At 36.8% G+C, this 23,145-nt stretch overlaps 1 protein-coding gene across 8 annotated transcripts in view; it reads right to left on the bottom strand.

Annotated features, from left to right (window-relative positions):
- The window catches only part of LOC128871800 (protein unc-79 homolog), a 68,206-nt gene that overhangs the window by 16,617 nt on the left and 28,444 nt on the right, over positions 1–23,145 (bottom strand). For 2 of the 8 annotated variants that reach the window (XM_054113880.1, XM_054113875.1), the window contains exons 13-21: positions 21,609–21,753; positions 20,495–20,551; positions 15,884–15,963; positions 14,696–14,758; positions 6,400–6,508; positions 3,458–3,675; positions 2,499–2,647; positions 1,608–2,341; positions 672–1,550 (exon numbers count right to left, since the gene is read on the bottom strand). In XM_054113880.1, coding sequence (XP_053969855.1) covers positions 672–1,550; positions 1,608–2,341; positions 2,499–2,647; positions 3,458–3,675; positions 6,400–6,508; positions 14,696–14,758; positions 15,884–15,963; positions 20,495–20,551; positions 21,609–21,753 — 2,434 coding nt within the window. The remainder of the gene's footprint in view (positions 1–671; positions 1,551–1,607; positions 2,342–2,498; positions 2,648–3,457; positions 3,676–6,399; positions 6,509–14,695; positions 14,759–15,883; positions 15,964–20,494; positions 20,552–21,608; positions 21,754–23,145) is intronic. The other 6 variants (XM_054113883.1, XM_054113876.1, XM_054113881.1 and 3 more) reach the window with 3 other exon arrangements.

Consider the following 23,145-nt stretch of genomic DNA (forward strand, 5'->3'; position numbering starts at 1 on the left):
AGGGTTTGACTGTTTTGGTGCCATTTTTGAAGTGGCGGCAGTTTTGGCTTCCTTCGGCGAAAACGTGGAGAGTGCAACACACAAAAGAACTGAATGTGGGCGAGTTTTGGATCAGCAAGATGGCTCTTTGTACCACAGATGTTGTCTAACAATAGATATTTTGCGCAGTAAGTTCGAAAAACTTGTAATCTGTTATTTTAGAGATATTATTTGACCGCTGTGAAGCGAACCGAAGCAATCGAGAAAGTGAAAACAATTTTAGTTGGTAAGGTGGGCTCTCTGTAGCAGCCGAGACAATTATTTACAAGAAGTTATATTCTGCATTTATAATGATATTTCTAATAAATCATAACTTATTGAAACATATTGAAACGTATTTCTTAAAAAAAGTATGCCCTTGGTGAGCTTTTTTCTAACTTGTAATGCACAACATAGCGAAATAAAAACTAAATTTTCTTAGATCAATATACTTATGAACGACTCAATATGCATACATAAATTTATATTTAGTATTATACGAAACTGAAAATACATTTTCAATCAAAATCAGGAAAACTCAGTCCAACGAAAAAATGCCAATTAGAAAGAGAAAAACAATCATATCACTGACACACAGTTGGTTTGGGCCGTCTTTTGGGGTAAGGGAGATGTAGGCATGCACTACAACCTACCTTGGTGTGCCGATGCAGGCGCATTACTGGAGGCACCACCACCGCCCCCGCCGCCGCTGCCGCTGCCACTACCACCAATACCAGCACCACCTGCACCGCCACCATCGCAGGTGCAATGGAGCAGCGGATTGGTTGAAGTTGCGGGACTGGGACTAGGCATCGCTGTAACCGATGGTGGTGGTAAGAGATTGGGTGCGGAGGGGTGTTTCTGGAAGTGTGAATGATAGGAGGCGTGATGCGACTGGTGTGGTGGTAGCGACGATTTTTGTGTTGACAACATATGCATGCTCGATTGCGGCGGCTCAGCTTCACGCAACGTCGGCATTGGACTGTGTGCTATGAATGTTTGATTAGGTGTAGGCGCTACGCAATGCACTAAATACTGATGACTCTGACTATGAGATGCGGAGGAGGCTAACGTTGAGATTGTAGCTACTGATTGTGGTTGTGATGTTGGTGGAAGTGCATTACTACTAGTAAAATGCGCAAAATGAGTGGTAAATGTGTTGGTGGATGTGGAAGGTGAATTGGAAGAGAAGAAGAAATGGCTGTGGGAAACAGATGTGGTAGTTGTGGTGGTGTTGGTGGTGCAGGGATTATGTACGGGACATGGCTGCGTGGTGGAAGCTATAGTAGAGGAATAGTGTTTGGACGATGTTGTTGCATGTGAGGAGTGTGGATGAGCATATGGGTGAGAGTGGTTGTGTCCGCTACGGGTGTGTTGTGTGGGTGGATGACTGGAGCTTGCATAACTATGACTAGTAACATTGGCATGGTTGCCACTAGAGCCTAAAAACTGACCCAAACCGAAACGTGACGTCTTCCGCTTTAGTATGGGCGCTGATATTTGCCGGCTGTAGATCTTCTCTTTCTCGGGCACTACAAAAAATTTTGTCAACTTTATAGATTTCGCAAAATTACAAAATTAAGACTCACCAAATTTGGAATCCTGTCGCGGTATCATGCTCGCAGGTGCAGACATTGTGCGTTTGTATGGCCACTTGGTGCCAAACGAGGCGCTCAGAGTCTTGGCCATGCTGCCGCTGGTATCTGATTGACTCAGAGCCTCGCGCGCTTTTAATATCTTAGATGAGAGTGCTTCACTGCCATTCTCGGAGTTACGTAAGTCCCGCAAATACGAAATATCGCCACATTTTTCCAAATTAATTTGCGCCTCCACAAAGAGCGTATCGAAGCGATTCAAAAAGAATTCCCACGTAAGAATTCTTCGATCCGAAAGTGAATTGTGGAGCTGATAGACAGATTGCAAAACTACGGGACGATCGACAATGAATAAATCGAATTGCGATTCCAAGCAGAAGAGGAGTGACCGAATTGCCGTGTCATGTATGGTGCCAATATACAGCGTCGCCCGCTGCGCCACATACACATTGATGTCGTCCATGCTGGCGATCAGATGACAAAATGCCGTAGCGAGCGCCGTCTGCAGTCCGACTTCGGTGCGCAATGGGGTCGAGTCCATGAAACGTGTAATTACGGTAACTCGCTCTACTGCTGTGAATCGTACACGCCAATCGGTGTCGTGAAAGGCCTCCTGCACGACACGCCAAAATACATCCGAACCCAATGGGAGGGTAATGCAATGGAGTAAGAGTGGTACGCCAGCCTGACAGATGTGCGAATGCTCGGCATTGCAAAGCTCCCAAAGGCTGAAAAAAATAGCAGAAAACGCAAGATGGGAGGAGAAGAAGGGGGAAAGAAGGGGAAATATAGAATATATTGGTAAATGGAAAAACAATAAGAGAGCTACTAATCTCAGAATAGGATGGATTAATTTGAAATCTAATAAGCATATTTAATACTCACTTCCGAATCAGCAGATTTTCCTGGCACCATATGAAAAAACCACGATGCTCACGTGCTGCTTTAGCCAGAGCGTCGCCATGCAGTGCCATTACATTCAGACATTGGAGGATGTAATAGAGAATTTCGGGTTTTTTTATCGTAGGGATTTCCTGAAACAACCAGAAAAATAATCCAATTTAAAAATTGCTGATTAAAAGTTTTAAATAAAAAAAAATCGTTTGGCTATATAATCTTGAAAGTATAGGGTGGGCCATGTAAAATTTGATTTTTGAATCGGCTATAAAAAAAAACTAATCAATATTTTTTCAAACCTTTTTTTTTATTTTGAAGATTTAACATTGTCATTTATGAATGAAAAATAATATCGCTCAAATGACTGACACAGTAGGCCATTCGATCAATCCAATTTTTAAGCACATTTTCGATTGTTTGGGCTCCAATTTCATGATTGGCAACTTCGATTTCATGTTTTAAAGCATCAATCGTCTCTGGATGGTTCGCATAGCATTTGTTCTTAGCGGCTCCCCACAAAAAATAGTCCAACGGGCTTAAATCACAGCTCCGAGGCGGCCAACTGATACCGGAATTCAAAAACGGTAGCCAAAAGTTCGAGTGTAACTTTGGCAGTGTGACAAGTTGCACCGTCCTGTTGAAACCAAATTTTTGGAAAAAAAACTCGTTGAGCATGTCAAGGTAACGCTCGTTATTTACTGTAACCGTGGAAGAAGAAGAAGACTCCCCACTTTGGAAATAGGTTTTCAATATTTCCCAATTTTGTTCAAACGTATAGCGTCCCATTTTGTAAATGTCAAACCTTTAAGTAGATTATGAACACATTTGACATGTCATTTGTGTTAGCATTCTCAAAAAAATAGGTGGTTCAAAAAGCAAACGCTATATGGCCCACCCTGTAGAAGAATACCTTTTCCTTTCACGTGCAGTTTTATTTATCCACTTACCGTCAAGAGTTGATGGATGTATTGTAGAGTTTGCGGCAATTGTTCCAAAGTAAACTTGAATTTACCAACCGATGTGTGCCAAAAATCTTCGCCTTCTTCTTCGTCTTCCTCATCGTCGGATACGCTGCCATTTTCACCTGCTCCACCGACAGTGCTGCCATTTGCTCCGCCATTTTCCCCAATCACCGATGCCTTGGTTACACTCACATTGGCGCTACCTGCGATGGTAGTCAAAAAGGGAAAATTATGATTAAAATTACGCTTTTGTCGAGAGTTATAAAAGCTGTGTGCGTTGATATGTGTATGTTTCAGGGATTGAAACTAGTATATACGGGTATATGTGTATGTATGAATCCCAAGCTGTTGCTCTTAATAGATAATGTGTAAAGTTCTTTTAGTTTTCAGCTGCAGGTTATAAATCTCTGCATTCAATTTCTTTAATTCATTTTAATCTTTGAAAATATAATCTGCTAATTTCCCGGTGAGTTAGCGATGAACTCAACTTCGTATACCTATCTCATTCGGAATTTAGTGGATGACTAAATTTTCCATTCGACCCAATGTTCTCGTCACCACGTCGTATGGTGCCCAGTCCTGGCAAAACTTTTGTTTAAACATTGGGGCAGCACCGATTTCCGTGTTTGTTTGGTTTTTCGCTCGTCTGAGAAGCGCATCCCCATTCTTATTGGTTCATTTGAAAGTCGGATTCATAGATCTATGCCTCGTTCCAGATAATGATACTTTTGATAATGAAACACCAAATGATAGAAAATAGTGGTCACCCTCGATCGGCATTGGCAAACCTCCGAGTGTATTTCAGCTATATAAAAGCTCCTCATAAGAAACCTTCTGTTGTAGAACATTTGTGGAGAAAACATCAAACTCATAACACAAATAAGCACAACAAAAAAGTGTATAAAGGTCAACTAGTTATAAACAGTCTGTCTAATGGAAACGTGATTATAACAAACTTAGATTATAACAAAAATTTAAATGCTGCTAAGTAGGCGTATCCGCTTCGCAATACTGGTGCAATATGCTGGTTTTGTCAAAAATTTAGAAAGCGTACGATGTTTTTACAAAATGAGTTTCGCGTATGAAAAACGATTTAAAGAAATGTTCTATCTACACATCCTACAGGTCCAAAAACGTCAATTGCAACTGCTGCAAAATATTTCAAAAAGGCGAAGTTCATAAATAAACAAGTGCAATGGTATACCGAAGTTAAAAAGACGACTCTCCGACGACGCCTAAAAAAATACCTTTCCAAAGCAAGATAAGAAGATTGATTGATCATAAATTTGTTTGTGACAAACCCGAAATTATCGTTGGGTGAAGCTGAAGCAATTTTAAGGAAAATTGGTGTTAATGTACCCGAATACATGATTCGAGGATGTTTACTTGCAGCAGCACTTTGAAAAAAACCGGTGCTCTCATTATCACACAATCAAAAGAGATTTGCATGGCTAAGGCCAACTCAAAACGGAATTGAGCAATCGAAATATTCAAATGATTAATCTTCCTTTTGGGCGAATAGTTGCATGCGCCGATTATGGTGCACAGCTGATGATTGACAACTTCAACGAACTGTTAACCATCCAGTTAAGGTTAATGTTTAGGCTTGCTTCTCCGAAAAAGGATTTGGCCGTTTATTTGCCTTTACCGCTAATTTGAATTTTGTTTTGATGAATAAAATTTACCAAAAAGCTTTATTACCGTCAGCTGCGAAGATGTCTGAAAGAACTAGTCAACTAACGACCCCAAGCATCGAAGCGAAAGGTTTATAGAGCCATAACAACAAAATGAGATTAAAATATAGATAGGTCTTCACAGTCGCCTGATTCCAACGCTATTGAAAATGTTTGGGCAGTAGTTAGGCAAAAACTGTTATAATAAATATTACAAGCCCGTACAATACACTTAGCATCGAATTGATCATATAGTCATGGCAGTCACGCTTCTATTAGATAGTCTTAAGAAATCTCTTATATTCTCGGTAGATGGTGCGTTATTTCTTCTGTAGCGCCCTAAATGTCTTTACTACTGATTTCTCAAACTAAATTTGTATTTAATATTCTTGTTTGACCCATTTGGCTTAGTATTGCTAGCACCATGTTCGAACTGCCCCGTTTTTTTCTTTTGTCTTTTACGCTTTCTGTTATTTCGACAGCTTTGTCTCTTCAGCATGTTCAGCACAGTTTTAACAATTAGTTTTTTTTTACAGGTATCTTAATAATTTATAGCAAACTTCCGATTAAGATATCTTCTTCTTAAGGGGTTCTAAAGCCGTTGACGGCCGCTAAGCCGAGACCAAAGAACTTCTCGAGCTGCCACACTTTTATGCGGATTTGCACAAGTTATTCATAACAGTTCCTTCTGAACTTGGCTCCCTTTGCCTTCGTTGTGCATCTTTGGAAGGATCATCGTCTATGCTTATACGGATATGTTGGGTAGGCTAAAACCTCTATTTTTCTTTCCATCGTTGAAACTATTACGAAGTTCCGCTATTAGGTCATCAGTGAATTTGACAGAACTATTTGTTGAGTTGCCGTTATTTTAGAGGTTTGTTTAAAGTTTTTGTTAACTAACAAATTATTTTTATCTTCCCATGTTTACTATAATAAAACTTAAATTTTGATTGCTGTTTACAAAAGTTCGCTATTTTAACACTTCACCATACTTTGACTCTTCTGTTTTTCTCTTTTTTGCATTTTCGTTTGAGTCACACGTGGGCCCTCGCATTTGCCTTAAGTAGCTTCTTTATCTTATCGTTAGCATCTCTCAAGCAGAAAGGCTCCAACCACTAATTTACTTATTACATTTAAAATTCTTGGGAAAATTCCCAAGTCTCTCTTTCTATCTCTCTTCTCTCTTCATGTGTGGCTTAGTGCTTGTGTATTGGTTTGGAAGTGTGCATGAGCGTATTCAAGGTAAGAACTCACCTACATCCGCATCGGAGAGCGTTATAGAGCGTGCTATAGCTCTATCCGCAGGCAAGATGGAAGCTAAGTCCAATTGTTCGGAAACCGTTTCCACTGTTGCGGTCATAATCTAAATTATTAATTTCGAAAAGAAAATAATACAGTTGGAAGGTAATTTGTTTTCTTATTTAAGAGAGGCTGATGAATTTACATATGCAAAAATATTTACAATTATTTTAATTTTATGTTTTATATTTATATATCACAGAAAAAATTTAACAAAACGAACATGTTTTTTCACGCTAGTGCAGTTGAGGCGTTATGAATGTTTGCTACAGTTGGCTGTAAAAGTAGGAGCACTTAGGCGTACATTTGTGTGTACAAGTATATATGTACATATGTATGTAAGTATAGTGACAAATAAATGTGACATGTCTTGCAGTTAAACATTTAGACGACATCTTATTGATACAATTAAATAAATTCGCAGTAAAATATACATATATTTACAGAGGCGGTCAAAATAAAAGCGCGATATATTATATTACAAAGTTTTGACCATTTATTTATTTCCTTAAGTTTTTTTTGAAATTTTGATGAATATTTTTAAAAAATGTTTGCAAACATTGAAACTTTTTTGTTATATGGTTGTTTCAATTTGTATGACTAATCTTCTTCTGCTTATGCTTGGCAGAGCTTAACAAAGCGCGCCAGTCGTTTATTTTTCGTGTTGATCGGCGCCAGTTGGACGCACCAAGTCAAGCCAAATCTTTCTTCCTTCTCCACCTGATGTTCTCAACGTAAAGGAAACTTTCCTCTTCCTCTACTACCACCAGCTGGTACCGCATCGAATACTTTCAGAACTGGAGCGTTTGTATCCATTCGGATGGCATGACCTAGCTAGGGAATCTGATGGATCTTTATTCGCAGCACCATGTTAATGTTTTTACAGCGTGTACGCCGTTGCCAACGTGTAAATCCAAAAATCTTCCGCAGAATCCTTCTCTCGAGTACTTCAAAGGACAATTCAATAGGAGATGATAAGAATCTTATAAAGTGTTAGGTTTGCTTGTCGAAAGAGGACTTTACTACTCAATTACTTACGTAGTCTAAAGAAACACTTATTGGCAAGAGAGATTCTCAATTCAATTTGAATGCTGACGTTTTTTCGGTGTTAATGCTGGTTCCTAAATAAACGAAACCTCTTACTACTTCAAAATTGTAACTGCCAACAGTTACATGGGTGGCAATACGCGAGTGCGCTCATTGGTCGTTTGATAAGAGGAAGTACTTTGTCTTTATTCCCAATGTAATTTGCTTCGCTTCTTATCCAGGACGATGGTGTTCATATCATCGAATTCAGGCTTCCCGGCAAATGGGCAACTTCTTTTCGTGCTTGTTAATGATATTTAGAAAATGAACTCCGTGATAGTTGGCACAGAGTTCAGGATCGCACCTCCCCGGATTGGGTAGAGCAAACTTAAATTTCAATGGACAAGCATTCATTTAGCCGACCATAATTTGCATAAGGCCTATTGTATACACCTCACTGAATAGCTTAGTCAGCAGTCCGTCGGCTCCCAGGGCTTTGTTGTTCTTTAGCCGTATTATTTCTATTCGAACTCGTCATGGTCGGATAGAGAAACGACAATCCCGTCGCCAATGAAGAAATCGGGATGCTCATCTTCACTGTGACATCCACTGCTGATACCATTTAGCAAGTTCGAGAAGTGATCTCTCCATAACTTAAGTATGCTCTGGATGTTAGCCATCAGATTACCGCCTTTATTTTTACAGGAAAACGTCCCGATCTTGAAACTTCTGTAAGCCGCCGGAATCTTTGTTCGGTTCTCGGGTCGTAAAACATTGGAGGCGTGCCTTTCGTCTATCGTAACAAGGTCAATCTGGTTTCTCCATTAGAAGACAGTCACGTAGATTGATGAATTCCTTTGTGCTGTAATCTGGTGTTACAGACTAACATGTTTCAAGCCCTAGCCAAGTCAATCACCTTCAGTCCGTTAGCGATTGTTTCGTCGTGTAGGCTGATTTTTTCGACTGTGGGTTCACAATTTCCTACCTTGCCCACCCTGGTATTGCCTAGTACCATTTTTATGGCTCTAGGCAATGCTTAAAGAAACGTTTCTGGCGCTCACAGAAGCGTATCATCCGTCTCTTCGATCGAAGCGTAGGCGCGAATGAGCAAGATTTTGAAGAATCTCGTGATGATGCGGATCACTGCGAGACGTTCTTCCACTTCCTCCAAAAGGCTTTCTCCCGCCACAAAACCGACACCGAATTTCTTTACATAGCAGCTGCAGTACGCGTCGTAAAGTCCAATGGTTTCTTCGTCTCGCCCAGGTCATCGCACCTTTAAAATGGAAGTGATATCAGCCTTTGCTCTTACGAGTACATCAACTGGCCGGGTAGAGGTAACTTTCTCACCCACGACAGTCGGTTCTAGGTAACCGGAAAGACCCGGATTTACATCCGGTCAAGGACTGTTATTTCAGTAGCATTACCCTTATATTTATGTATGGGATACATTTATGTTGCTACAAAAACAATAAGAACAACAGTAAACTTTAGCATTAAGGGACCAGACATTCCAGTCTCATGCCCTCAAATCACAGTCCGTAAATCGTTTACCGCTATCGTCATCAAAACAGGGTGTCCTCATGGAGGAGGCATTGCTTTTATTTTTGTTGGGGGTTTTTTTTACACAGCGCGCAACCCGAAATCCTGTTTTCTCACATTAGCTCGCTCCCAAACGGGTGATCGGGTATACAAGTATGAGCTATACTTGTATAAAGAAATAAATACTATAAATGGTTAAATAGGTACAAACTTTTTAATATGTCGCACTGCTATTATTTTGACCATCACTACATATGTACGAGTATTTTAACACAACGTAAATGAAAAATGTGTGCATCAGTTTGATTTGAGCGCGTAAACTATTATTTTTGATTATATTGGTTGGCGGTGCTGTACAGTGAAAAATTCTCCATTTGACATGCTAACATTTATATTGAGTAATAATTGTTTAAGAAAAATTAAGATGTACCTATAAATGAAAATTAAAAGTATGTATATGCAATAATAAGGGTATTTATATAATTTTAAATTTGTTTAAAAATGGTTTAATATTTTACAATTAATTATTTTTTTTTTCATTTCAGAATTTCACACACATACAAAGTACTTTGAGACAGTGAAAATATTTACTTCAGAAAAATAGGTTGAAAATGAAAAAAATTTATTGTAATTGCGAATAATAAAAATTGAGGTGAAAACTTATATGAAAATACTTAAAATCAATAGGAATAGCTAAGTTAAAATTTGAAAATATTGTTGTGAACAAAAACTGCTTCATTGAGATGATTAAATCTCTAGTTAATTAATTGCTAATTGTGTCACAGATCTTCTCAAGTACATTTTTTTACAAAAAGAAAATATATATATTTGCAATAAAAGCGCGCTTGCATTATTATAAAGCTACTATTTTTACTTTTCACTTCCGTATGTCTTAATTTTTTTTTTAATTTGCTTTTCTCAAATAAAATTACTACAACAAAAAAATTTCAATGTGTTTTATAAAATAGATAGATAGATCTCTTAAAATCTCTTTCATGTGCAAATATTATTCAGTATAAGGCTTATTATATCCGATTCAGTATATCCGAAGAACAAGTGCAAGTTTTTCCAACACAAGAAGGGAGGAAAGCGTCACTGCCAAGAAAAAAGAAACAATTAGAATCAATTTACAACCAATTTCTTTTTTTGAGTTGTGAAATTTCCTGCCCGGGAATTGCAGTCTCTTATCTTTCATTTACGTTCTTGGGAAAAGGTAAAAAGGTCAGAAGGTGCAGCTCCGCTACCTAAAATGGTAATGAAATCAAAACTACGTCATAAAAACTAAGGTGAGTTTAGGTACTCAAACAGAAAAAAGGAGTAAAAAATTGGACTGATCGAATGGACCATGTAACTCGTAACCGCGGCGGACATATGCCGGATATTATATTGCCATGAAATTATTTACCAGCTTTACAAAAAATAAATTTCGCTCCAACAATATTTCTGTTTTGCATTATCATTTAAGGTTCTCAAGTTCTTAAAAAACACCCGATGTATAACTGGCGCTTTCACTCTTTTTGAGTGTTTGTCTGAGCTCCATTTGCGGTGTAGGTCTTAGTATCCTACTTTATCATAAATGAAGGCATCTTCAGTTTTACGTCGCCTCCGAACGGCTCATATTTTTTTATGAGGAGCTTTTTCGTGGCAGAAATACACTCGCAGGTTTGCCATTGCCTATCGAGGGGCGACTGCTATTAGAAAAAACTTTCCCCTACTAATGGTAGTCGCGCACCAAACCATTTAGCCACAGTGCCCGCTCTTTATTTTTACCCGGCCATGGAATTTCCCTCGCTCACATATGAGATTTATTTGATATTTAAAGATTAAAGCTCAATACATTTTAATTGAGAGAAAAACTGTGGGTACCATACCAGCAGATCACAAACACAAAAAGATCTTGAAAAACAAAGCAAATAAAGGGAAATGATAAATACATGTGAGTCTAGGAGAGAAGGATGGGGCATGAGGAAGGCTCTAAAGACATGGAAAGTGCGTTTGTCGAAAATTTTCGTTGTACCACAACTTTGTCAGAAGCTAATTCAGCAACTGGAACAGCTTGACACCCAAATATGATACCTTCTATTCCGTTTGTTCTACGATTCTTCACATCTTTATTTATTTTGGATATGGCGCAAGAAGAAGAAACATTTACCGTGGTGGTGAAGTTATAAGCTTTTTCCTGGAGAGAGCTTTTTAAAAAGGAAATCACAAAAAATTGTCACAAGAAAAACCCAAAAATTTAGATTCCATTCAACAGTGATATTTGTAAAAAATAGGGCTGTTAAACTCGCCCTTCGAAGGACATAGAAGGACATGTACGCAACGATTCACGTTGAATATCTCCTACTGAAAACCAGAAGTTGCACTGATTTAAATATAGAGGAAACAGTGATTTTTGAGCTACGTGCCTAAATTTTTTGACAAATGGTCACGAAAACCAAATGCAGAGGTCTTTTTTCGCTGTTTCCACACTAAGCTCAGAAAAACTCGATTGTTAAAGGCAAAAAAAAACAATTCAAAGTGTTGGATTGAGGTAAGAAATTCGGAAAACAGCTTCAGCAAATTGTTGCAATTTGTTGTGATGTATCATTTGCCGTATCGCATCATAAAGGGTGTTTTTTTTAGAGGTTAGGTTTTCAAGATGAAATAAAACGTATATAATTTAATGTTATGGCCAAGAATTTAGCTTTATTATAAAAATAAGGGTTTGCCATTATGTTTTAAAAATGATTTCGGGCAAGTGGCCGCCGCGGCTGGCTCGAATAAATTCCAGCCGAGAGGCCCAATTTTCGACCACTTTTTGCAGCAATTGGGGCCGTATGTCAGCAATAACGCGCCGAATATTCTCTTCCAAGACGTCAATCGTCTCAGGCTTATCTGCGTAGACAAGCGACTTCACATAGCCCCACAAGAAATAGTCCAGCGGTGTTATATCGCACGATCTTGGAGGCCACGCCACAGGTCCACGGCGCGAGATAATGCGCTCACCAAAAGTTTCCTTCAATAAATCGATTGTTGCGTTGGCTGTATGGCATGTAGCGCCGTCTTGTTGGAACCAAAGGTCGTCACAATCAACATCGTCCAATTCAGGCACGAAAAAGTCATTAATCATGGCTCTATAGCGCTCTCCATTGACTGTAACATTATGGCCGGCTTAATTTTTAAAGAAATATGGACCAATGATTCCCTCTGCCCATAGAGCACACCAAACAGTGACTTTTTGAGGATTTAACGGCGTCTCAGCAATGGCTTGTGGATTATGTTCACTCCAAATGCGACAATTTTGCTTATTGACATACCCATTCAACCAAAAGTGAGCTTCATCGCGGAACAAAATTTTCTTGTGAAAATCGGGATCGGTGGCCATCTCGTTTTGGGCCCATTCACCGAACGTGCGACGCGCTTGATGGTCGTTCGGCTTCAATTCTTGCACGAGTTGGATTTTGTAAGCCCGCAAACCAAGATCCTTCCGCAAAATCTTCCATAAAGTGGATGGGCACATCTCCAATTGCTGCGCGCGATGGCGGATGGACTCATTCGGGTCTTCTTCGATACTCTGCTCCACAGCAGCAATAGCGTTTTCGGTGCGCACTGTACGACGTCTCTGAGGATGCGTATTATCCACTAGAGCAAACGTGGTGCGAAACCGATCCATGGTTAATCGAATTAGTGACTCTGATGGACGATTATGTCGACCGAATATTGGACGCAGCGCGCGATGCGTCGCGCGAACCGAACCATTATTTTCGTAATAAATTTGCACGATTTGCAAACGTTGTTCAGGTTTAAGTCTATTCATTATGAAATGGCAAACCAAACTGAGCATAAATCAAGTGGCAGCTGTCAAAAAGACCATCTACGAAAAAAGTAGTGCCAACTTGCAAACCTAACCTCTAAAAAAAACACCCTTTACAAAGGAAGTGTCAACCATCTTTACTTTTGTTACGTATGTGGTGAGATGACTTTTAAAAGACAGCGACGAAATTTCACTGAATTGGTTTTTGGTTTCTCTGTGGCTCATCAAGATAAGGACTGGGCAACTCATATATGGTGTATGACATGCGTAAAGAATCTTACAAGGTTGAAGATGCATGTGATTGCTTATTTCCCAAAAATAAGGGAAGATAATTTTTTCTACACCTGCTCTCCATCTTAGGGAGTAAAAGTAAAGTAAAAAATACCAAAAAAATGCATCTGACAAATTAAAAGTTAATTTTTGTCGAGCAGTGTAACCCGAATGCTATCAATCGCATGTAATTGGAAGCCTTGCTGAGTTGGCAGTTCTTGACCATCTATAGATTCAAGCACTTTCGGTAACGTTGATCCGAATATTGTTGGAACGAGGCTTACTTCTTCAAAGTTATAGTTCCACGCGCTGGATGGCTATTTGCTCCATTTCAAATATTACGATTGGTATTGACTTGGAGAATCAAGAAGTCATGGACCAGTTGCGTGCAGTGCTCATTCTTGACAGTAGAGTCGGTTTCATAACATCAAAGAAATTTCTGGCATGCAAATGCACATCAAACGGAAACTTCCGAGTTCCGAAAGAGGGTCTCCAAGGCTTGCGCAAGCTTTTCCATACCTCCATTTGTGAAATTTTGCCATTTTTCTACGAATATCTACGAAATTTCAAGATGAGCATATCTACAGCGGTGATGGCCCATTCGTTATGCCCAGTACGTGCCTTTGTAAATAATAACAACATTTTTTCATAATTTTCACCTCCATTTTCTCCAAATTCTGGTTTGTTATACAATTCCCGTATACTGATTCAGTGGGGTGAAATATGTCTTAACACTTATAATGTATTCTGCATGTAAACGCACTACAATATATAGTAAAATCTCTCCTTGCGACCAGCTCTAGTGAGCGCGTATCTTTTCAAACAAATCAAATATAGAATTTTTGTTTGTTGCGTGGGGGAACAAATGCTTATCCCGCATCCTTTCAGCAGGGCAAAGCACCGGCACCTTAAGCGCTCGCCTATAGGGGTTATACTGTACGTATTTGATTATTAATGAGGAAATACATTCACAAATGTCCATTCTATGTTGTTTGCAGGCTTCAATTTATTATTGTGCAATTTTGTTCTACGCTTTAATATAGAAAAACACACAATTAAAGATCTAAATCTAGACTATTTTCATATTAGAAGAAATAATAAAGAAATTAAATTAAAAAGTGAACTCAAACTTAATTTTAGCCGCAACAAAAAAGCCTTAAGGGACTTTTAGCTGAAGTAGTTAGTAGACATTTTGTAGACAAACTATTTGGTGTGAGTCTTAAAAACAAATATTTTTGTATATTTATTTATACATTGTATTTCTATTCATTCAAGTAATTCGCGTATATAACTATGTACATACATACATAGATTTATATATACATTTAGCATAGAATAAAACAAACTTATTTCATAATATTTATATTGGATTTCAGATAGGCAAGATCCTTTATCACTTTACAACAACAGCAATAAAAAGAAAAGAAAAATCAAAAACTGAAATATGTTTTATAGCAAATAAATGAATAAAAATATATGTATGTACTCAAACGAATAAACGATATTTATAAACAATCAAGTAATTATAATTATCCGTAATGATAATTTGCCAAACAAATATATTTTTGAACTATCGTATCGATTTTTTTGTATCGCATTTTCGTATGCACAAAGTACCTCGTCTGTGGCGTGAACTTTTCTCAATTCAATACTACCAACTGAACGCCCATTATCGTTATTCTATAAAAAAGTATATGAAATAAAATAAGTTTAAAATATATGTATGTATGCATTTAATTTTTTAAATTTTTTGATGAGCTTTTAATTAAAGCGGAGAGTTAGCATTGAAATTAAAAAATAAATAAATAAATAAAACTCATTTAAATAAAAAAATATATTATTTATACTTGTGAACCTCAAACGATTAAGTAGGCATATTTGTATTTGTATTATTTTAACTGCTGCTAACCAAAATAAAAATTAACAAATAAATATTTACGTTTTTGAATAAACTCTGATACCGTTTATATAACGGTTTATATGTATGATATAAATATATGTAGCTTTTTAACAATACTGTAACTCAATAATTTCAGCTTCTGCCTTAAAAACTCGGATGTAAAACAATTTCACATGAACTGACAAACAACAAACGTCAAACACAAGATTCATTGTAACTGGTACATACAGTAGTTATTAATTCGTATACTATGTATGCATTAGGGATGCCAATATCAACGGAAAATTTAGATAATTTTTTTAAGTAATTCTGGGATTGTTAGATCTGGGAATTCACCTTGAGGCATAACTATTTTAATATTAATAAAGGCTCAAAAACTGATTTGCAAAAATTTTTAAGCAACAAAAGTTTACTCAGTTCGACTGAATTAGTTGATTTACATGTAAATATTTATTATATTGTAAACAAAATCAATTTCCACCATATTATACATGTAAATTAAACAAGTTTATTGCAAAGTGAAGTCGAATTTTGTAACAAGTTTTTATTTCTTTCTATTCGATATTTAAAATTTTTCGTGATCCCGCTTAATGCAAACTAATTCCGAAATTTCCGAGACCTGAAAGGCATCGCGTGATATTGACATCTTCAGTATGTGAGTTGTTTCTGATTGATGTTTTTTGTTCTTTGTTTGATCATAAATATTAACTTGAATGCTTAAACATTTTAAATTAACATTAACGCATCTTTCAAGTGTAAAAAACGTTATTAAAAGTATTCAACATTTCTTTGAAAGGATTTGTATGCAATAGTTTATAAATATATGTATGTGTATATAAATTTCTTCAAATACTTATATCGTCCACCGTTTTTTGTTTTTGTTTTTGGTTTTCATGCATACATACGGAACAAACGTGTGGCATGTGTACGAGTACCCCGCCTACGGAGTGTGGTTCCGGCTGTGGCACTGCGACTGGCACCGGTCCTATCGCAACCCAGGCGTGAAAGCAAACGAAAAACAAATATTTCATATAAGTTAAATGAATTAGAGAAAATTTAAGTTATTGTTTTGTTTACTTTTTTCAATTGAAACTTGAATACACAGGGAGTTCTAAAGGCTGAACATATGTTACACGGATAGGGGGTGGGTTGCAAAGGGTGGCGAGGTTGTTTGTAAGAAAGTAAGTAAAAAAGTATAAGACGAACACTAGGGCTGCTAATGTGGTTACAGCTCATGCAACTAACGATGTTTAAAAATTATTTGTTTTATTAATGCTAAAAACTAATACAAAAATATTTATAGAATTACTTTCATAAACAAACATTGCGAAATATTACGAAAAAAGTTAGTAATTTACAAAAGAAAATATTTAGCATGCATGCATTGGAAATTTTTTGTGGGTAGTAATGTGCAAGGTATGTATGTATAGGTATGTAAAATTGTGCAAAATATGTTATGGAGACTTCTAAGTTATCTGCAGTAGCTTTAGTTTTGTATTTACAGCACCACGCCAAAGAAATAGAACATTTCTGAAAAAAATACCAGTTCTTTTCTTTTAAGTTGCCCAAAATGAACAAAAAAAAATCCAAACTCCACATCTGCCCTAACCATTGAATGCTTATTAAAGGTCTTTCAAAAGACGCAACTAAAAAAAACATATAAAAATTTAGATTCTTTCAGATTTAACTATTTTTATTCAAAATACGGCTCGTAACGATTATATTTGACAAATGGCATCGTATAAATGTCCACCATGAGCACGTCGACCGGCTATCAAACGAGAATTCAAATTTTCAAGGACTCGCCTACATCATCACATTGAGTTTAGCAATATTGATCCTTATGCAGTATTTCAACTCTGGAATCGTTGTTGCCTTATTCACATAGACTTTGTAAAAAACCACACACAACGTAGTCTAGTGGAGTTAGATCGAGTGATCTAGGTGGCCAGTTTATGTCATTACGTGAAATTAATCGACCGTCAAACTTAAATACCAATAATGTAATGCTCTCCCGTGTTGTGTGACTTGTAATTCCATCTTGCTGAAAATAAAGATCGTCTATGTCAGGCTACAAAAAATCTGCAATCAGTTGTATTTCATTTCCTTTGATGTTCATCTTAGAAGAAAGACGGGCCAATTATTCCACCACCCCAAACAGTGCATTTTAGTAGATGTAATGATTTTCTTGAAATTACTCGCGCTTTGATGCGGATTATTGCGAGACGCTGGTCCACCGGAGTGAACGACAGTACTTGGCGATGAAGTCTCTCTCCCACAATAAATCCGACATCGAATTTGCGCTTCTTTATATGGCAGCTGTAGTAGACGTCGCAAGGTCCTATGGTTTTCTTGCCTTGCCCCGTCCATCGTATCTCTTGGATGGCAGTGATGTCAGCCTTTACTCTCACGAGGACATGAACCAGCCGGGCAGAGGCACCTTCCCCATTAAGGGACCGGACATTCCAGGTGCATGCCCTCAAATCATATTCCTTATTTCGTTTGCAGGGGTGGTCATCAGTAAAGGTAGTTCTCATCCTTGAAATTTTTGCACCAGATTTTCATAATAAGTTTCAATAAATTTAACGCATCGTTCTATCGTGAAAGATTGTACACCTGCCTCCTTAACAAATGTCAAAGATGGCATGAAAGAGGTACCGTCTAGGAATTATTCCCTGATGACAAACAAGCACTACGAGCAATCAAGGAATTTATTCTACTCAAGTTCTGTGATGGATGGGCCCATAAATACATTGTTTTGGCTTGGTCGGAATGGATTCTACATATAATTCAGTAAGCATGGTTGTACAACGAAAACAAGTTTAGGAGCATTATAATAACTAACATTACTGCTAAATGTGTAAGCAATTTTCAAAATTCAGTTTTTCCTATGCGCAAATAAGCAGATGGTCTTAGAACCCATTTGGGAAATATGAAAAACTTCAACTTCACATATCAGTATCCATGTACGTATGAAAATAATCTATAGCCTTATCTAATTTCAATTTTTTTTATTTTTGTGGATGGTGGAATGCGTTTATAAAGAACGACGATTCGGCGCCGTTCTCAAGAATTTTGTCTCTGCCTGTCTATAATAAAAAACTGGTACTTTTGGACCACAACTACTAGAAATTGAATCAATTTCAACCTGCAGATACCTTTAGAAATGAGACCGATTTGGAGTGAGGACAATCTGTCAGGGTGAGCCATGTTCCCCATGTCCATACCAGTCCTTTAAGGGCTGAATAGTTCCACCAGCAGGACGGCCCAATATGTTCATTCAATATGCACAGTAATTGAAACCATTCCTCCATTGGTTCAGCTTTTGCTGAACGAATCACTTTCAAAAGTCGTTTTGTTAGCCGGTATTATGATATAAACTTAAAAAAAAAATATAATTAATTTGCACTACTTTTTATGGGAATGCTAATACCCGTAAAAAAGGTACTGTGAAGTCAATTGCACATCATTTTATGTGCTATGAGGGAGGTGCGGGATGTTGTGATAAAAAAAATTTCACAAAAGTGGGTCGACCGGAGAAGGCGCAGGTCTTCCCCATATGTATCAAATTTAATGAGTTTCAATACAGAACTTTTGCAGAACTTAATCTGAGAAGCTCTCGTGTTTTAAATTATCAAGAGACTTCACTTCATGAAGTAGTTTGTTCTTATATAGGTGTAGGCTAAAATTTTTACCCAAAATTCGAGACATTCAGCAATGAGTATGTGGGCTTAGAATTTATCCATTAAAGTACATGTAGTCTGTCTGGTAGATTGATTATTGCGACCGACTTATAGGTTATTATCACCAAGACTTAACTGGAGATTACCAAAGTTAAACATCGCTATTAAATGTCCGAATTCTCAATGAATTGTTCTCGTAACTCTACAAAACGTAGATCGATTATTTACTAAGTTTTGTGTAGTACAATTTCTGTACGGAAAGTTACTTTTTACTTTTTTTAGCAAATAATATTTACATATATTATATAAGGGCAGTTAAAATTTTTTGTCACAATAATAGTTTTCACAATATTCATAAAATTAAAAAAAAATCATGAAATTTTCATCAGAATTGTAGTCAAATGGGTTGGTGCTTTCCGAGGAGCACAGGTTCCAAGCATTGGACATGAAACATTAAAATGATAAAAACAGTTTTTTCTAAAAGTGGAGGTGCTCGAAATTGTAGATTCTTCCATTTGTGGGAAGCATCAAGCCGCACTCCACAAGTTAGGGGAGGGGCTCGGATAAGCTAAAGCTGTATACCAGAAATCAATTAAAAACCCAGAGTTAAAAGTGCGAAATTCTGGTGAATTTTTTTAGTGTTGTATAAAATTTGAAACTTTAAAAGATGTTTATTGCTTTTGGTGCAGTATGAACTATGTATATTTTGATACAAAATAATATAAAAGAAAAAAATTGACATGAAAAATATTGGGAATATTGTAAAAACCTTTTTTGACTCACTATATATACATATAATATAATTTGCTGTATTAAAAGAGGTAAATACGCACAATTTGGAGATAACAAATCCTAAAAAACAAACGAAATTAATAAATCTCATTACATAAATATACGGACAGCTCTCTAAACACAAATAGCATTCCGGTGGAATCGCTTGGCATCTCTTAAACTTGATAGAGGCTTTAATTGCATTGAAATTCTTGGAAATAGGTTATTAAAGTTGTGACTGCCGACTCTGAATTTCGACTGATAAAAATTTAAATCTGAAATTACGTTTCGACATAACCATTTTATACGAAAATTAAAGGGGCTAACCAGGAAAGTGTCAGTATTAGCGCGATTGAGGCGTTGTTCTGTATGGACTGTTGATGAAGAGATACTCTTAATTAATTAACGGACAGCAATATAGATGGTACCGCGCTGTTAGCTCAAAGATTTTTCTTTAACTAGATTACAATTCTTAAAAAAACAAAGAAAATTTACTCATTTAAACCTTAAAAATGTAACTCATTTATACAAAACCTCTTGGTTTTTCATGCATATACATATTTGTAGGGTTTTGAGTTTTTAAATAAGCTTATAGCGTTTGAGTGTTCGTAGCTAACAAAAGCGACTGCAGAATGCGTGAGTAGTAAGTAGGTACATTTTTTTGTGAGTGGAGTAAATTGTGAGCGGCAGTGGTTCTGAAGGGTGCAAGTGGCAGTGTTTTAAAATGTCTGTTGCAGTGGTGGCTTGAGCCACGATTCTTTTAATTATGTCGTGAGAGTTCAGTCACTAATTGTGTTTCTTGTTGTTTAGTTTAGCGGTGTTAGTAAATATGGTTTGCTTTTTATAAAGCTATTTAAGGTATTTTGTTTAAGCATCAGCATCATTAAATAAATTCAAAGAAACGAGCTTTTCTTCTTCAAAAATTTCTTATCAAAAATCAATCAATCAAAATGAGATAGTATGTAAGGAAGTAAGTAGTAAGTATGTTGAGTAGAGAAGAGTAGGAAAAAAACAAATTGTATAGGAATACGTGAATGCTGGTTGAATGCTGGGATGCTTCACCTGCCATAATTATAATTTTCCCATCGTCTGAAAAGAATTGATCTAGCTTTAAGATGTCTTAAGGATTTAGTTAAGCAAATTTTATGTTAAAAATTTATTATTATTATTATTAATTTTATTTATTGTTACGAAATGTTGTGATTATTGTAGTAGTAATAGAGGTTGTAGTAGTAGTAGTTATTGTAGTAGAGTTAAAAAAGTGACACGCAGTGTTGGGAGGGCGTAGGTATAATGAGTCGAGAGCACAAAGAGTGAGAGTTCAGAGTACGCGTTTGTTGATAAGGAGAGAGATAGAAAGATAGAGAGATAGTGAGATAGATATACAAGATACATAATAACAAAGTGAGGTAAACGATTTCAATTTTAAGTTATTTTGTTAGAAAATATATTGAGTAAAAGTTCTTTGATTTACGTTCGTTGTGATTATTTTAAAATATTGATCGGTGAATTTAATTGTGAAATCTAAAGATAAAATTTAAATTAATACGAGTGAGCTTGCATTAAGAAGTACAAGTCCATTTGCTGGGGATTCGTAAGTGTTATTTATGAGTCTATTTTGAGGAAATGGTACGATTGATTTAGTAGATATTTGTATTTATATTTCAGAGCCTTCAAGTTGCAAATTCTAGGGTTCCTTCAAATTTAATACATTTATTAATATGGCAATACATATACATAAATATATGTTTGTTTGTTTAAAAAATCGTTAATTAAGATATATTTTTATCACTTTACCCTCATGTATGGTTTACTGTTAATTTTTTGGACTAAAAGTGTTCTAATGTTGAGTAAATTTGAAATTCCACATTTACAATACTACTTGGGCGTGAGCTTATCGATTTAATTTTACATACTATGCATGAAAGTAATAAAATATTATCAAACTTTAAAATTTACATTGGGCTATTTCAATTTACTTTGGTTTGCCCATTTACAAGTAATACAATTTAAAAATGAAATTTTGTAGGTTTTGAACTTTTTCCCATTGTAGGTTCATCTAGAAGGCGAAAATTCCATTTCATTAATGCCTTACGCATATAGGTAGGGTTAAAGGGGAGTGTGCGTGTGTAAATGTGTCTATATATATGCAAAATATTTATTTAAGTTGAAGCACCTGCAAAACCGCCCAGAGGGCCCAAAGGTATTGGTAGTGGCGCCATTGAGAGTGATACATCGCGATCACGTGACTTTTCCTTATCACTTTCGGGTGGACTTTTACGAGAAGATTTTTCCTCTTCGATGATATCTTCAATTGGAACCTATGAGAAAAATATCATAGATGTACTTAGTCCTGCCACAAGTTCTGTTACATGTTAAGATCGTTATAGATATGAAATTATAATACTTTTTAATGAAGCTAGTTTTATTTAATCATGTAAGTACATATTAAAGAAAAAAATTAAAATTTTCATTCGAAATGGTCACCAATTGCTTTTACACAAGCCTTCAAAGGATTAGGCCATTCAGCTATTGCAGCATGCACGGCTTCCATGGATATTTACGTCGTTGCTCCAACCAAAGATTGTTTGAGACTCTGCAAATTTCGGTGAGGTCTTCGACAGGCCACGATTAGCACAAACTGCAGTCAAAAGGATTCAGATCTGGTCTTTCAGACGTCCAATCTTCTGCGGTTATGAACCCAGGAATATCGTTATTTAGCCACTACTGGGAGCGGAGTCATGTTGGAAGATCCAACGCTCTTCATTGAAGGTAATACTGCTCAACTGCTTCACCACACCCTTTAAGACATCCTTCTGGTACACTTTTGCCCCGGTATTAGCCCCTTCTTCGCAGAAAGGAAGAGAAGTAACTCCTTTACAAGACACTCCCCACCAAACCCTTACGGAGGCTGGATGGTGGCCTTGCTGAACCCTTGGAGCAACATTTTTCGCGTCTTTAGAGGTTTTAGCATAGATTTTGTCCTTTTGCGTATTAAAAACTTCTCCACAGTGAAAATTTTCTCATCTGTGAGAGTAATAGTTTCATGGCCGTTGACCGCGTGCCATCAAAGAAGCTTCTTGCATCTCTCTCTTTCGCTCTCTTAGCTTCACAGTCTGTGGTAGACCATAGCTTCATCACAATCCTCCTCCAATTCAGTCTCTCTCTTGCCTGGTTTCTCCAATTACGAAAGTTCATCACTTTTAAGTCTGCTTCTACGTCATCAATCCTTCTCTTTCTTGGCCGGCCTCTCTTTCTTCCTCCCATTGGACGCAAAGTAAACACCCTTTTTTGGATTCTTTCATTGGGCATTCTTATGATGTGGTCAATCCACCGAATCCGCTGCGCTTTAAGGGGGGCCTCTTATCAGTGGCTTCAAAAAAAGGTGTTTTTTCTCAATTTTTTTTCGAGGCGAAAAAAGCGATACACAGGAATAATCTTTTGCATTTATTTGAAGGCATGATTGAAGAGTAATAAACAATTTTTTAACATAAATAAAAAAGCAAAATGGCGGACATATGAGGGATCTCGAACAGCTTCTCGTTGCGCGCTAATAAAACGGCGTGTAAGATTGCGGTCGTAGCTTTCACATGAAACACAAAATAAAAATATTGTCTTATTCAGAAGGCTTTCCCGCATATAATAGACTACACTTGTATAAAAATATGAAAAAATGAGCACACAATTAATGATTGAAAAAAGTGCTTTTTTCT

Source organism: Anastrepha ludens, chromosome 2 (genome assembly GCF_028408465.1).
Source record: "Anastrepha ludens isolate Willacy chromosome 2, idAnaLude1.1, whole genome shotgun sequence".
Lineage (NCBI taxonomy): Eukaryota > Metazoa > Arthropoda > Insecta > Diptera > Tephritidae > Anastrepha > Anastrepha ludens.